General features: G+C 39.4%; 1 protein-coding gene across 6 annotated transcripts in view; it reads right to left on the reverse strand.

Moving 5' to 3' along the window:
• Nucleotides 1-836: 836 nt before the first annotated feature.
• Nucleotides 837-18,213, reverse strand: part of LOC143020687 (BSD domain-containing protein 1-like) — a 30,256-nt gene continuing 12,879 nt past the window's right edge. For all 6 annotated transcript variants that reach the window (XM_076177313.1, XM_076177315.1, XM_076177312.1 and 3 more), the window contains 4 exons: nucleotides 17,371-17,506; nucleotides 15,608-15,868; nucleotides 13,843-13,946; nucleotides 837-9,600 (listed from right to left, as the gene is read on the reverse strand). In XM_076177313.1, the coding sequence (XP_076033428.1) occupies nucleotides 9,574-9,600; nucleotides 13,843-13,946; nucleotides 15,608-15,868; nucleotides 17,371-17,506 (528 nt within the window). In that variant the 3' untranslated portion in view covers nucleotides 837-9,573. The remainder of the gene's footprint in view (nucleotides 9,601-13,842; nucleotides 13,947-15,607; nucleotides 15,869-17,370; nucleotides 17,507-18,213) is intronic.

An 18,213-nucleotide genomic window follows, 5' to 3' on the forward strand; every position in this document is an offset into this window, starting at 1 on the left:
GGCCTTACTGTTGATGTACTGTGTCTTGCTACATTGCTTCTGACCCAGGGCAGTGGGCGGGATACAGGGATGAGCTATCCATGATGAGGCAAGATGAGGGGGGAGGGGCTGAAAGGGTGGTGGATGAGAATAGGATGTGCCTTTGACTTGGGTACCTCTCTCATATGGGGGAAAAAAGCTTTTGGTGTATAGATAGCTTATATTTATAATCCATGGCTAACCGACTGGTTCCTTTTGCAGAAATGTCCTTCATTCAAACTGTTCTCCCCAGATCTCTCTTGCTACAGACTCATGGTACTGAGGAGTATGTCCACAAACGAGGTGTTTGGTTACTCATTGAGGAGACTAAATGTACGACTTCAAAATTCAAACAACTTGCTTTTCACTTGTTATATGTGTCATAGCAATGGCTGTGTCAGCAATAACAGATTGTTTTAATCTTGAAGACAACTATTGAAGCTTTGATGAGGATTCTTTTGGCATGAAATGACAAGGCCCCAGATGCAACTAGGCAGTGAACTGACAGTCATGGACAGGAAAACGGGGAACAATAAGTAATACTGTAATTTGTGAAACCTTGTCATGCAACGGGCACTTCAGTATTATGTGATGTCAATACAAGATATGGTTGATGAGTGCAGTGGACAAGGTGCAGGGATGACCCGTCATCCAGGAGGTGCTAAGATGAGAGGGAGGGTGGAGGGGTGTGGAGTGTATTCAGGGATGGAATGGGTGGAAATGATTTTATGCCTTTTCCTTTTTGGCTACCTCCCTTGTAAGGGGGAAAAAGCCTTGGTATATATATGTATGTATGTAATACAAGAAAAACTACCAAGAAGTTTTATACTAATTTTATTAGCAACATTACTATACACATACAAAATAATCATAGGGTCATAGCATGCAGAGCCTATCACCCCATGTATAAACACCTTGCTCTCAGTAACAATATTCTACATATAATTTTTTATCATAATGAATAAATATATGAGCAAGGAACCCCTTTTGAACAGTTAACAGATTGCAGGCAATAAAAACAAGTCTAATGAAAATGACGAGTGGATCAAATCCCCAATATTAGTAGCAACTTTTGCTATCAGTAAAATTTATAACAGACCAATGAGAAAAAATATATGTATACATATATATATATATATACATATACACAAACTACATAGTATTGTATAAACACATCGATAGTACAGTAGTAAAGCACACAAGTAGAGGTTATGGATGAAGCAAATTATGGGTTCAAGATGCCTACAGCAATTTCTATCATGAAAAGAAAGTGAGCAAAGGTTCATGATTAAATCCTACACTTAACCAAAAGTAATTCTGTTGTGTGCTCTGCCAATGACTATTGATGCGGCAAGGATATTGATTTCAACCTCCCTCTCCCTTGGGAGCGGCAAGAACCATACTTGCAACTGTGAAGATGATGAAGGCTATGCCCTGCAATACATAAGCCAACAGCTTAAAATGTATGCCCACACACATACACACACCAACACATACATGCACAAACACATGCACCCACACACACACAAACACACACATACAGAGTAAGTGTTGTGCTGGTGCAAGCTCATCTGCTCAGAAATGGAGCAAAAATCATCGGCAAGTCTAGTACAGCTTGTATTTTCAATTCCTAGTGTATCTCAGGGTGTTTGACCAGTCACTGAACGTATGATTTTAACCAAGAATATTTAGAATTCAAAACAAACATATTGCAGTTTGATTTAAACTGAGGAAGGGTGGGATATTGTAGATTTGAATAAATCCTGTAAGATGGTTAGGTGACTTCATGGGAAGGGTGTGGGCAAAGGGAGCAACAGAGAATTAAGAATGTCAAAGGGAATTCCTAAGGGCAGAGAGATGAGGGCGTTAGTTTTGTATTAAATACAGGACAAAGAACCTGACATCAACTATCCTATTAGTGGAAAATTTACCACTGAGGAATGGAGTTCATGCCAGAAAGTGCTTTGCTAAGTTATCATATTTACCCTGTGGGCTCAGACTTTCCTTGCAAGTAGGTCACCAAAATGTGTATTTGACAATGAGTCCTCAGTTAAAATCATGGTTAATATTGATCTGCGACACAAGCATAATAAAGTTAGGGCAGGGCTATCTATCCTAAGTGAGGTATTCAGTAGATTCTAGTGTCTAATCTGGACCTTTCACAATAAACTACTTTGTGCCTTTTTTCATTGGGGCAGGGGTGGCTGAATGAAGGAATATAGGCTTCCTATTATAGTTTCGCCAGTTGAACTGTACATGGAATGCAAAAAGCTGTATTATCTATATCTGGTGGCAAGGTACTGCCCTGTTCTTCACTCTGCTGAGGTTAAGACCCATTTTAACAATAGGATGGATAGTGACCTACAGGGTGGGAACATTTCTGGAGATGAGATTATATATGCACAAGATATCTACGAGAGCAAAAGGAGGGTTGAGAATGATGAAGGAGAGGTGGGGGAAATGAAAGGAAGCTTATCTTTATGCTTTGGCTTGTCACTTTTAAGACAGGTAAGAAACCTAGTCCTATCCTCCTCTTTTTTTCCGGGTATCAGGGACTGGACATATCAGCTACTGATGGTTGAGTTGGCTACCGTCTTTGTGGGGAGAGTGTCATGTATATATATACATACATTTTTATACATATATACATATTTCAATACCTCTGGAGCAATTTACATCCACAACATAGACTTTTCTGTATATGAGAGCACATGTACAGGGAAATGTAGTGACAATTCTGGTCTTCAATCTACTGTTCAAAGACCCTCTCGGTATCCTACACAATTGGGTGTGTGTGTGAGCGAGCCCCCTTCTCCCCACCCCTACCTGCAGTCCTGTAGCATCCACTCCGGTCTTCCAGCATTCTTCATAAGTTGACTGGGGAAGGCCAAAAGCCTGAGCAACAGTACTGGCACCTAGGCCCTTCTGGTTTCAACCACTTCACTATGTCAAATTCCATATCAACAACTCTCCCATCCCTTCTGCTTAACGCCAGGTCTCTCACCACTTATTGATTCTAGCACCATACCTTGCATGCATGATCACTCGTAATTTCACTGTACATTACTGCTTACAACAACTGCACAGTTACTACACATTACTGCATACAACACTCATATAATCACTTACTCAGTGCACAGGGCAGTAATGAATGCATTTGGCTACAGTCATACAGAAAGCAAGAAAGGAGAAGGGAAAGATTGCGAGTGTATGATATAAAACAGTGAGCATCAAGGTGAAGCTGTGTGTTCACTGGCAGTGCATTGGAGGGATTTTATTGGTCACTTTGAAAATAACAAGTGACTACGGGCTTGTGCACGGGATCAATAAGTAAAATTGAAAAACTATAAGCAACAATTGGGCCACCAAATAGCTTAAAAAAAATGATTGTATAAGGTTTGCCTATACATATCTATTTAAACCTATACTGTATGCAACTTTTTAGCACTGATCTTTTCCTTCTTTACAGAGGTTATCTTTGCATGGTTGAATTGTAGGGATAATAGTCACTTCTATGACGGAGATTGAGAGAGGGAGGCAAAAACCATTCTCGTCACAGCATCAGTAGTCTCCACTACCGATGCCTCAGAACTATGGACACTAATTCTGGAGTAAAAGGGGCTTATTCAGTTCAAAACAGATAATCACCCAGTCCTAGGGAAATGCAATGACGGAACAAAACTTTATACCCCCCTAACCTCTCAACTGAAAATGTTCTTAAGCCTCAATATCAGCATGTGAGCAATATGCATGTGTGTGTCTGTATGTTTGTGTGCGTGCATGTATGTGTGTCTGTTTACCTGACTGATATACAAGAAGGGTGCTAAACTTGATAAGTTCTGTCTTTTTCCTCAACTATCATACCTAGTTTTGAATTCACTTATGGTTTTAGCTTGGGCTATATTAACTTCTAAGCTATTAAAGGAATTAATGCATCTGCAGGAAAAGCTTCATTTCTTCACATACTTTATACATTCTCCCCATCAGATTGTTCCAATGACCTCATGACTATCTTCCATCCCACACTATGAGATTGTGCACATGTGTACATGTGTGTGTATTTACCTTATTGTAGTATACAGGAAAGGAGCAATGCTCAGTGAGTGCAAGTGTGTATTTTTACCTAGTTGTATCTTACAGGAAGGGGAGTTACGCTCATGGTGTCCCGTCTTTGTATCTTGCAGAGTCTAGTTTCCTCTTAAATTCTTGTATAGTGTGTGTATGTGTTTTGAAGAAGGTGGGAAAGTGTGTTTATGTTGGAGGTGGAAAAAGAAGACACAGGTCTAGTTCATATTTATTCCTGACTGATTTTGCCCTAAGCTTCATTCCTTTGAAGAAGTTTGGGGCAAAATCAGTCAACAATAAAACTGAAACTAGACCTATGTCTTCTTGTCCCACCTTTTTCAACTTGTCGCAATATCTCAAAATATGTGTGAGTGAATATGCATATATATTTGTAGACATTTCTTGAGTGTATGAATGGGGGGTTGCTATAAAATTAAATTGTCAGGGTAAACTAGCTCTAGCTGTCAGGCCCTGCTGTGGAAGCTCTGAGTCTTACTGCATTGACTTTGACCCATACATTGTAATAGGGGCATGGGTGACCCTTTCATCCACGAGGTGCTAAGATGAAAGGGACAGCGAGTGGGTTTTGAATGGGTGTATATTTTGATTTGTCCACCCCATTTATAAGGTAGAAAAAGTTTTCTCAAGTAACTGTATGTATGTATAGTACAAGTACATGCATGTATATGCATATGTATGCACACAATTAGATGTAGATATTATACAGGCACAAATACCTCATCTTTTTCAAAGATTTATAATTTTTTCATTAATGCCTAAATTGCACTGCATAAGCACCTTGTAATATGCACTAATTTGTTCTTGCAACTCTTTGATATCCACACAAAATAAGTTTGTTCTATTGGCTTGTCAAAGAGATAATAATAATAATAATAATGAAGCAATGGATTATGAGATACAGTTCTTCATTATGTTTACTCTGTACAAGCACAAGGTCTCATTTTCATGGCAAGAATGTACAACTGTAGAAAACCAGCCTGAGCATGATCTGGAATATAATCAATGATCCAAAAGTTAAAAAAAATCTTCATTTGGATTATGTTGTTGGATATGTTCTTCATTGTCTTCCCTATTCTTCTAACATGGGGACCCATAACACATACCTGCATGAAGTGGTCCTGCAGAATCAATCCTCCCTCTGCTCCCTGTCTTACCTGCCAATGCCCTCGTTATCTGAAGGTGCGGCCCAGAAAAATCTCTCCAGTGTCATTCCTCTAGCTTTTCACACAAAGTCGATTGGTGACTGCTCCCCTCCAATTTCTATGACAATTGATTATGTTATTCAAATGTATAAACACTTAAGCGATAATTTTTTTCTCTTTGTTATGGACAAATTGACCCTCTGTAAGTGGGCTTTCTTGCTGGAACTTAGTGTGATTTTAGTATATCACATGAAATTAAAACCCATGTTAGAAGAGCAGACAATCATGTTTTTGTTTATACAAGTTTGGTCTCCAACAATCAATCCATTGCCCCAAGTCTCTCTTGGTGAAGAACAACAACTCCCACGTAACTGGCAATGACTGACTGATTGATTGGTATCCAACACAACTTGTTTGGAAGATTCCAGTACGTGTGTGAATGCATATATAAGTCTTCTATTATTTTATTTCGGTAAAATTTTCCTGTAAACATATAGGTATATACATATGTATATATATCTGCTCCATTGATGAGTGGATGTGGTGGAGGGCTGTCATAGGATGAAGTGCTAAGGATAAACCAGCTTCAGCTGTTGGTGCCGAGATGAACTTCAATGGCCTCAGTTTGAACCACACAATGCAGTGGGTGAGCTCTTCATCTTCATAATGATGAGAGAAGTGTGAAGTGGGCAGGTCTTTTGGTGTGGGTATCTGTTTCAACTTGGCTATTCCCTTCATAAAGGGAACCGAGGCCTTTGTACATACATACAGTGCATGCACACATACACACATACTTATACACACACACAAACATACGCACACAATGTATGACATAAAACTGAAATTAACATTATGAATCAAGTGAAGCATTTCACTTAAAAAATCACACACACAAACTAAAGCTTTCTCAAGGATAAAACTATATGAAATATACTATAAGCAATATTTTTACATCATATCTTTATACAAGTGTTCACACAAATGTATTGTGTATCTGGTGATCAGATTCCAGTACTGGTGTTCACATACAACCATGACCATGATCAAAAGTCAATATAAATACAGTCTCGTGCATAAGACCAAGACTCACAGAATCGCCACTGCCTTAAGCTAATTTTCAGACCCTTTTCCAGGTAGTTATACCAATATATCCTAGAAAATAAAAAAAATTCCATCCGATTTTAACCAACAACAATGTTACAATAACATATAAAACTATCAAATCTTTACTAAAGCATCTTGATTCAAGGAAGTACATCCCACTAAAACAATTCATAATATTCTTTTCCAATACTAACCAGCATATGTGATGGGAGGAAAAGGAAATAGACCATCTCTTTAAACAACACTACCAAAATATAAATTTCCTATCTTTACAGGATTACAAATTACTGTGTAACATTTTGCCTATGCATTAAAATATTAGAAAATGTGGATGGGTGGGGAAGGTTATGACAATTTCAAAAAGAGAATGGGAACATCAGTATTGTGCTGAACAGGACAAGACTAGTTATGTTGTTGTTTTTAAAATATTTAGGAGTAACATTAAACCATATCATAATCACAGATGGACAGGGTGGGTGAGTGGATCTATACTCTAATTTGGCCATCCCTGTTATGGAGGGGGTGGGGGTGGGGGGCTGAGGTACACAAATATGTAGAATCCGATAGAGAAATGGAGATTAAAAATCACGGTGGGGTGAACAACTCCAACAATAAATGCCATTGGAAAGGATGATGCAAAGGGAAGCCAAGGTAAATTTATTTGAAATAAATATTAAGAAACACTATAAAGATGGTTTGGACATGTAGATGGAGTGAAGACTAGTTGGTAAAATATGTATATGTTTTAACAGTGACAAAAAGGAAAGCAAGGAAAAGACCAGAGACAGAGAGTCAATAAATGTAGATAAGTGAAGGGGCTGAATATGGAACATACATAGATGTGCGTATCTAAAAACATTATGTGATTACAAAAACTAATGTACAGAGTGGTCCAAATGTCTTGTTACCCCTACCAATAGAAGTACAAGTATTACAGTAATACAAAATACATGTCCTAGATTCAGTTTATTTACTGTAAGAACAATGGAACAAAATGTTCCCATTGTAGTACTGTCACCTTTGGAGGAGCTGGTTTGCTGAATCTTTCAGTGAAGTCATGTCGCACAGTCTCCATGCTCTTGCCTGAATGCACACGTTCATGTGCCCATACACTTACATGCAGCCTGAATCCAGGACATGTATTTTGTATTACTGTAATACTTGTACCTCTATTGGTAGCGGTAACAAGACATTTGGACCACCCTGTCCAATCAGGCTTTGGTAACTTATACTAATTATGGAGTAACTTGGTCAGACTTAGGGCACTGTCTGACACGCCCAAGACTGTATTTCAAATATGCATTTCTAGAGGTAAGGTTGCACCGACATAAGATGGAATTCAACTTAGTGAAGAATGAATCTATTTTTAGCTAATTATCATTAATAATAATAATAATAACCTTTCAGGATCCTCTTTGGTGATGATTAAAAGCCCAAATCTGATGGTTATTATGGTCTATTCATTACATGATATCGTTTGTCGATTGATTCACCTTGAACAGTTCCACAGGCAGTGAGGATTCATAAATCTTGGTGGTTTTACCGTGGCCTTGCCTCAGATCACATCAAGGGGGATCCCTGTGCTCTTGAGGCAGAAGCTCCTCAAGGTAAATAAGGTAATTTCAAGGTAAGACATGACTTTCTCAAATGTAAAACTATGTGAGTATGGTCACTTGGCAGTGGGTTATGTGTAAATGGCAGAGCAGGATTTTTCACCACTTACGAGCAGAATGACCAAGGAAGAGTTGGTGGGAATTTTTTTTATCTGATGGCCACTGAATGACCCCCCTTATCTGACCTCAACAAGAGTAGGTGTCCAAGTGAGGTTTAACTTCTAAAGTACTCGTAATCTTACTTCAAATAAGTGTCTGTTATGACTACATGCGAGTACATTTTATTTTAGCCATTTGTAATCTCCAGCATTCCAACTATTTTCTCTGTTCAATTATGAATCTTTATTTAAATTACCTCTCAAAAGCATAGTACCCCACATGTTCAAGAACTCACCAGAATTGTATGTAACCCTTATCTGATACAATCCCTTACTAGTCTGTTAATTCAATTAAAGCCACAATGTCTGTTTTGAACTCACTACATATCCTCGTTTAGATCATGTGTATGTGTGTGCATTTCTCTATTTGCACTTTTATAAGACAAGTTTTAATATCCTATCTCTATTTCTAACTAATACTCATCCAAGGTGGGTTCTGAATAAAAATGAATACCTTGTGCAGTCCAGACTGCTATCCATAAATCCTACAGTAAGTGCAAAGGGAACTAATGCTTTACTCCATCACACTTGTGAAGAACAGTGAATGCTCGACTGCAGAAATACCATGCTAAAAACAAATTGACCATATCACCAAGTTAAGAGAGTTTGAAATTGTTTATGCACATTTTAAAGGATTACCTCGTAACATTTCAATATTTTTTACTTGTACATTGAATACAAAACTGAATGACACTGCCTCTTCCAATCCATATCCCCAGAACCAAAGATGGGTATGGTATGCGATGGTTCTGTGAAATGGACTGAAAAGCTGCCCATTTTCGAAACCCAACAACCCAATTACCCCTATCAGAAGATGTAGTCCTGAGAGGTTGACACTCAGTTTACAGACTGGGCCCAAGATTTCTCTATCAACTTCAACTGTACTTCTTATACTTTTTCACACATGGAGGGCTGACAAATGGTGACTGTTCCCTTTCCCCTACCACTTTCAACTGGTGACAGAGAAACGGTCTCACACTGTTATAATACACATGACAGCCCAAAGTTTCTTCTCAGAGAAATCTGTGGGAGAGCCCTAAGGCCTTTGCCAGCCACTGTGAGGCTGTGGGTTTTCTACTTAGTGAAACTGAAGGCAATAATTAATCCATAACCCCATCATAGAATAATTTACATAGGTAAACCAATTTCCTGGTTTGTTGTGTGGACTGGGAATCAAACTGACATTATAAGCACATTACCTCACTGTAGTATAAAGAAAAAGGAGCAACACTTGTTGGGTCGTCTGTGTGTGTGTGTGTGTGTGTACACTTGTATATATAAATATCTATATGTAATAATTATATAAAAGTTTTATATATAATCCCTGCCCAACTGCCCAATACCTCAACACATGTTCATAATATTTCAAATGGAATATGTACTATATGATATTTTCATCACCCTACCAAGCTCTGCACTGCCAAACAACATGCTTACTAAAACATTCAATTTTTATTCCCAATTCACCCATTCTTCATCCTGAAAAAATAAAAGAAAAAAATATTACTTTATGCTTAAAAATATATTTATATATATACACATAATAAAAATAACAATTATAAAAAAGAAAATGTGTGTATATAATATATATATATATACACACGTACACACATATGTGGTGATTAGGTTGATGATGAAACATCACCACATTGTACTGGTGATGATACTAGCATCGCACGTGTGGGCCCCTATTCAAGAGGAGCGAAACCAGATAACATAAATAAATCTTGTTGGGGTAAGGCTTTTCTTACCTGGAAACTAATATATGGGATGACCCCACTGACCCTCAAATGAACAAAGCTCTATTCAGTCAGGGCCACGTGTCCCAAAGAGGTGTGTTGGAGGACTTTTTATGTCCTTATGTTATTGGTCAAAATATTATATACATAAATGAACTTAACCAATCATAGATGCTGAGGGTAACTAGGTCCACCCTAGTGGAGGAGCTTTACCCCTTTTCAGAGGTTTCGTCTTCAGCTAACAAGCAAGAAGTCCAGTGGGCAAGTTATGCCTATCAATCTAGGTTAAGACTGCAGCCCAGGAATAACCATACATAAGGTCTGTATCTGAATATCTAAGTCTAGCCTCCCACACTCTGCACACTAACACTACTCAAATTCATAAAGTGTCAACCAAAGCAAAAACATGAATAACATACATACATATACCAAGGCTTTTTCCCCCTTACAAGGGAGGTAGCCAAAAAGGGAAAGGCATAAAATCATTCCCACCCATTCTATCCCTGAATACACTCCACACCCCTCCACCCTCCCTCTTATCTTAGCACCTCCTGGATGACGGGTCATCCCTGCACCTTGTCCACTGCCCTGGGTCAGAAGCAGTGTCGCAAGACACAGCACATCCACAGCAAGGCCGCTTCATTAAATTGGCGACCCCCCTCTCTGTCCATATAAAAGGAGAGATGGTCACATTCAACACCACCATTCTTGAGATAAGCTAAAAAGACTATTTCATACACACATGTTTGTGACTTCCCCTCTGGCCAGCTACCACACCAACTTGGAACATAAAAAGGGGAGTGCAACATATATATATATATATATATATATATATACATATATATATATATATATATACATATATATATATATATATATATATAAAAGAGGGAGGGAGGGAGGGGGGGTGACTGGTGGCCAAATCACAGTCATCCTGCATCCATCAAAACCGACTGATAACCCCTCTCACCTTAGTAACTCATAGATAAGGGCTCACCATGGTCTCCTGCCACACTACTTGGATCAATGCCAATACAATGAAACCCAGTACCTCCACAGCAGGTTATGACAGCCAGAATCAGTTTACTCCAACTACTTAATTACATGGCAACCCCCTCCTTGTCTACTCAAAAAAATTCAAGGACCATTTAGGAACATCCCTTCATGCCACGTCATTCCTCCATACATCTCCCCATTCACATATTTTTCTCATTCAAAAAACATTCCTCATGCATCAAATGCCACTTTTCACCCATCCATCCACCTCATTCATTCCCTTCTTTTCAAGTTCATTCCATCCAGTTCTGCCTTCCACGTGCTTTGTGTATACATACCTTCAAGGTACAAGAATACCTAACTATACAACTAAGTCGTGTTCCCAGCTGACTGGTCGCAATGTGAAAATTTGTATATTGAGGTGGGTTTTACATGTAAATAGGGGTGTTGTGTTCATAGACCCTGTCAACCCGCTCCTCAATTTTTGCCTCCTGGGGCTTTCACATACACACAACATTTGTTTTACCTACTTCATAGCACTCGGTCATATAGTGAAGTATTCCTGTACTGAGATTAGAGGGACGAGATGAGAAATGGGTTTTGGATAGGTGTAGTGTGGTTGAATACTTTGACTTGGCCACCCTATCTGACAGCCCTCTTCCTGCCCACAGTCACTGCCTCACCTCCATATTTCTTAATCTATTCTTTCTTCTGACACTTTTCATATTTCTCAAACATGCCATCAAAATAAAGGTATCTTTCTGAGGTCCTGTAGATGTAACCACTCCAGACAACCTTCTCTTTGTATTCATCCCCAAGTACATATTTCTCATATAACTTTTCATTCCGCCCAGACATTTATTCATTCACTTTATAAGTTTTATGCAGTTTCAGTTATTTCAGGGACTTCAGTGACACCCCTACAGACCAGAGTCACACAGCATTCTTATATGATTGGAGACTAACCTCCACTCAAAGAAGTGCTGATCACTTTACCTTCTCCTATCTCTTTCTGCTGCCCTTGTTAACCTTTTACCACTCCTACTAACACTTTCTCCTTTTCTACACGAGGGGACGGAGAGTGAGGGGTCACCAATTTAATGAAGCGGCCTTGCTGTGGATGTGCTGTCTTGCGACACTGCTTCTGACCCAGGGCAATGGGCAAGATGCAGGGATGACCCATCATCCAGGAGGTGCAAAGATAAGAGGGTGGTGGGGAGTGGAGTATGATTGGGATGGAATGGGTGGGAGTGGTTTTTATGCCTTTATTTTTTGGCTACTTTTCTTATAAGCGGGGAAAAAAGCCTTTGGTATATGTATGTACTAACATTTTGGTGTAATATTCTCCTGAAAGATTGAATCAATGGTATTGCCAACACAATACTATTTACTCCTCCATGTCCACTTTTCCTTTCACAACATGGGACACCAAATATTGACAACTCTCCATTTCATAAAGTCTCTCACAGTTCAATTACCTACTGGGCCCCAAATTAATCTTACCATACATACATACACCAAAGGCTGTTTCCCCTTACAAGGGAGTACTCTCTCCTTAGGCATAAAATCGACTTCTACCACTCCATAAATATATATATATATAGGTATATGTATATATATATAATATATATATATATATATATATATATATATATAATACATATACCAAGGCTTTTTTCCCCCTTACAAGGGAGGTAGCCAAAAAGGGAAAGGCATAAAAACACTCCCACCCATTTCATCCCTACATACACTCCACACCCCTCCCACCCTTCCTCTCATCTGAGCACCTCCTGGATGACGGGTCATCCCTGCACCCTGCCCACCGCCCTGGGTCAGAAGCAGTGTCGCAAGACACAGCACATCCACAGCAAGGCCGCTTCATTTAATCGGCGACCCCCCCTCTCCGTCCCCCCTTGCATATAAGGAGAGGACGGGGAGAAAATCCCTTCGGGCTGCGTCAAAATTTACTCACACATACTACCCCACCCCCCACCCCCCTGCCCATTCCTCCTCATGCAATCACAACATCATCCATATACAACCATTCTCCACTCACCTCTGTCTTCCGTCCTCTCCCTTCCTTCCTCAACAGACATTCCCCTCTTCCCCCAAGCCCCCTTCACCCCATCCATCCACCTCATCCTAGGACGTCCCCTCATGTTCACTCCCTCCACATCTGCCTTCCATACCTCTTTTACTAGTCTTTCTTCACTCATTCTTTCCATGTGTCCAAACCATCCTAATATTCTTTCATCAACCCTATCTCCCAAATCCTTTTTCACCCCTGTTCTCCTCCTCACCTCCTCATTTCTCACTCTATCCAGCCTAGTAACCCCCACCATACTTCTCAGACACCTCATCTCAAACACATTCAAACTCCTTCTCTCTTCTTCTCTTATGTTCCACGTTTCTGCCCCATACAGTGCTGTTGGCACAATCACTCCTTCATACAGTCTCCTCTTCGCATCCATTCCCAAATGTCTATTCCTCATTACACTCTTTAATCCACCAAGGCATTTACTCGCTTCTCTCAATCTACATTCTACCTCCACCTTCACTCCACCTTTTCCTGCTACACTTGCACCCAAGTATCTAAAACTATCCACTTCCTCCAGTCGCTCTCCCTTAATGTTCACTTCCAGTCTACTGCCACCTTCACCCCTTGTACATCTCATCACCTTACTTTTACCTACATTTATCTTTAGCTTTCTTCTATCACATACTCTCCCAAACTCTGCCACCAACTTCCTCAATCCCTCCTCTGACCCTGCCACAAGCGCAGTGTCGTCCGCAAACAACAGCTGGCTCACCTCCCACTTTTCTCCATTTTCTTTAACCATCTCCAATCCCTGACCCACTACCCTAGCATTCACCTCTCGCACCACCCCATCCATATATATATATATATATATATTCACACATGTAATACAAAACTTTTATGAATCCATTGTACACAGTTCATATTAATCTAAATCATCATAATTACCTTTTCCGTACTCTGAGGGGTATTGCTCTTTGATTGTGATGATTTCTCTGGTGATGAATCTGTATCAGCTGCTTCTACTTTCTCCCATTCGTCTTCGTTACTCTCTGCACAAAAGGAATTTAGAATTTGAAAACTATCTACTGAATTGAATATATACTAGGCATTGATATAACATACAAATTACAAGTGACATAATATTCAATTATTCCAATGAAAAGTGTCTGTATATTTTTGTCTAAAATAACATTTCAAAGACCAATTGAAAAATCATATATATATATATATATATATATATATATATATATATATATATATATATATATACACACACATACATTTATCAATGGCTTTTTCCCCCTTACAAGGGAGGTAGCCAAAATCAAAGGCATAAATCCCCTCCCACCCATTTCATCCCTACATATTCCACTCCCATTCACCACCCCTCCCTCCCTCTTTTGTTGGCTCCTCCTGGAAGATGGGTCATCCCTGCATCTTGCTCACTGCCCTGAGTCAGAAGCAATAGCTGCTTCAATTAATCAGCGAACCCCAATCTCCATCCCCTCATGCGTCAAAATATCATTCACATATACTCCCCCACCCCGTATCCCCCCACTCCCATGCATCACAGCATCACCCATACACAACCATTCTCCAATCATCTCTATCTTTTGTCTTCTCCCTTCCTTCATCAACAGACATTCCCCTCTTTCCCATTGCCCATTTTACCCCATTCATCCATCTCATCCTTGGTTGCCCCTTCATGTTCACCCCCTCCGCCTCTGCATTCCCCACCTCTTTTACTAATTTTTCTTTATTCATTCTTTCCATGTGTCCAAACCATCCCAATACTCTTTCATCAACTCTGTCTCCCAACTACCTTTCCAACCCCGCTCTCCTCCTCACATCCTCATTTCTCACTCTATCTAACCTAGTAACCCCTATCATACTTCTCAGGCATTTCATCTCAAACACATTTAAACTCTTTCTCTCTTCCTCTCATATGTTACATGTTTCTGCTCCATTCAGTGTTGTTGGCACAATCACCCCTCCATATAATCTCCTCTTAACATAAACTCCCAAATGTCTATTTCTCATTACATTTTTTAACCCTGCAAGGCTTTTACTTGCTTCTCTCAATCTACATTCCACCTCCACTCCTCCCTTTCCTGCCACACTTCCACCTACTCCAGTCTCTATCCCTTAATACTCGCTTCCAATTTGCTACCACCATCTCCTCTTGTACATTTCATCACCTTACTTTTACCCACATTTATCTTCAACTTCCTTATTTTGCACACTTTCCCAAACTTAATCACTAACTTCCTTAATTCCTCCTCTGGTCTGGCACAGTGTCATCAGCAAATAACAACTGGCTTATCTCCCATTTTATCTCTATTTCTTTAACTACCTCCAATCCCCGCCTATTACTCTTGCGTTTACCTCTTGCACCACCATGTATAAATTGAACAGCCAAGGCAATATATCAATAAATGAATAAACTTATACAAAATAAATAAAACAAACAAAAAAATTTGCAAGGCATACATATACCAAAGGCTTTTTCCCCCCAACATGAGGGGTAGCCAAAAAGAAAAAGGCATAGAAACCACTCCCACCCATACCATTTCCTATATATTCCACTCCCCTCCACCCATCTTGGCACCTCCTGGCAAATCAAATAAATAATAAAACCCAATATGCTCCCATACCCTCATCAAACTAATTTTCCACCAAGCCAGAATAAAAGCAAGAAATCATGCCTCACCTGTGGATGTTGGGGATGGTTTACTTGTAGTCTCCTGGTCCTTGCCTACATCAACATTCAATTCTTCTATTTTTTCATTTGACTGTGACGACTCAACCTTTTCTGCATCGGGTAATTTTTCTTCAGTATCACACGTGTCTAATTCAGATAAATCCTTAGATGAAGTTTTTCTTTCCTTCTCTTCACATTCTTTTTGATAATCTTCTAACAACTTGTCCTGAATGTGTTCTGGAATCTCTTCATCTCCACCAAACTCCTCATCTGAAGTACCAAAAGCAATATCAGCACAAAGTGTTTGTACATCTTATATCAAAGAATGCATACATATACCCAAGGCCCCTTTACAAGGGGGTGGCAAGTAAAAGCCCAAATCTCCTTACCAAACTCTTCATTTTTCTCCCACAAAGCACCAATGATGAAGGGTCATACATGCATATACCAAAAAGCCTTTTCCCCCTTACAAGGAGGGATAACTGAGTTATGGCAAACCCCCTTTCACCCATCCAAGAACACATTTGTTGTCCCTCCTGTCTTCACTCCTTGAGGATCAAGGGCCATCCCTGTCCTCCACCACATTGTTGAGCCCAAGAGTAATGCAGCAAAACACAGCACCTCCCCAGCAGGCCCTGACAGCCAGAACCAGTTTACCTCTACCACTTCCTTATCAGACGAACCTCCCTCTCTCATCCACTTGAGACGTATGCAGATCAGACAAGAAGAAATACATAATTTCCTCATCCATTTACATCTACTCTTCATTTACTCCAATAATTTGCATGCTCTCTTTCTTGCTCACCAGGCATTCCTCTTGTATCTAACACCCCAGTCACACCATTCATCCATCTCGTTCTTAGTCTTCACCTCAAAACCCCTCCATCCACTTTTGCTTTCGACACTTTTTCTGTACTTTTTGATCAACCTTCTCTGCTAATTCTATTTCTACCCCAACTCTATACCTCCTCTCCACATTTCTCACTCTATCCTTCATCATAATCCCCAATTCTTAAACATTTGATCTCAAACATATTTAGGCTTTTCCTTTCTGCCTCCTTCAAATTCAAACTCTCTGCTTCATACAATGCCACAGTCACAACCGTTCTCTCATTCAGGATGAGGTCTTTTGATAAGGGACATGAGGGCTCTAAGATATCATGAGAACAAATAAAGGAAGACCTGTCTAATAGATATGAAAAAATAGTCTTCCATATAGATGGATAAATACTTGGAATGGCTTAGAAGTTGCTGTAGCCCATGCTTGAGCAATACATGAATTCAAATGTACATACATACATACATATACCAAGGCTTTTTCCCCCTTACAAGGGAGGTAGCCAAAAAGGAAAAGGCATAAAATCATTCCCACCCATTCCATCCCTGAATACACTATGGAATTCAAATGTAAATATGATAATTGATAATATGATCATATGAAAGGAATTCAAATGTAAATATGATAATTGGAAATCAAGGATATAGACCATGTTGGAACTGTACATGAATCTGAGGCTAGGTATGATAAATTGGAAAGTAGGAGACGGGACCCCATGAGTGTTGCTCCTTTCTTGTATACTTCAATTTAGTAAATACAGTCTTCTCTTTGATTTCATTCCCAGATACATATTTACAAAGGCCTTTTCCCCCCTATGAGGGGGGTGGCTAAGTCAAAGCATGTATCCACCCTACACATGAAGGGTCATTCTCTATGAAAACTTAATATCTTTCACACAATATATACCATAACAATTTCATATAACTGTACTTACCATCATCCCAAACCAAATCAGAGTCAGCAGTCTTAGTTTCTTCTGCTCTCTTTTTAAGTTCTTGTCGGCGCCTGTCAGCATTTTCTAAGCTCTGAATCTTGTAAAAGTAGCGATGCCAAAAAACTATATGAGAGACCTGAAAAAATCACATTTTGCAATTTAATAAAAGGCATGTCAGGCCCATTTCCATAGTTTCAGTAGATAGAGGTGGAGGAGGAGGAAGATGGTGAACAAAAAGATAAAGAAAACAAAGAACAAGAAGACATAAGAAAAAAGAGAGAAAAAAAAAAAAAAAAAAAAAAGAGAGGGGGGGGGATGTTTCACAGGTATTTTCAGGGACTTTTTTTAAATAAACTTTGCATTAATATGGTGTTATTGATCACATAGACCCTCCCTTGCCCAATTGGCCCTTAACACTGAAAAGTAAGTCATTGCAAAGGAGCAGTCTTGCTCCCTTTACATTTACCCCTATCACTCATTTTCTGTTTAACCATTTCAGTATGATTCAAATTCTTGTGAGCAGCATTGGCTGCCTAATGTACGATGCAACACACAACTCACATTATAAAATATAAAGTCACTGTCGTATTACTGGTTCTCTTTTACTGAGTAATAACAAACATAGAAAACATGAAACCAGTTCACAGAATCTGGGGGTAACTCATGTACAACTACATATATATATATATATATATATGATCAAGACACTGACGAAGGCATCTTCGTGTACCCACTCGCACCTCAAGATGCCTACATAGGCGTCATCATACTAAAATGGTTAAACAATATACCTGATTTGTTGCTCCTGCCCACAGAATACACACACACACACACACACTCACA

Source organism: Oratosquilla oratoria, chromosome 40, assembly GCF_046742065.1.
Source record: "Oratosquilla oratoria isolate Oo_2021 chromosome 40, ASM4674206v1, whole genome shotgun sequence".
Taxonomy (NCBI): Eukaryota; Metazoa; Arthropoda; class Malacostraca; order Stomatopoda; family Squillidae; genus Oratosquilla; species Oratosquilla oratoria.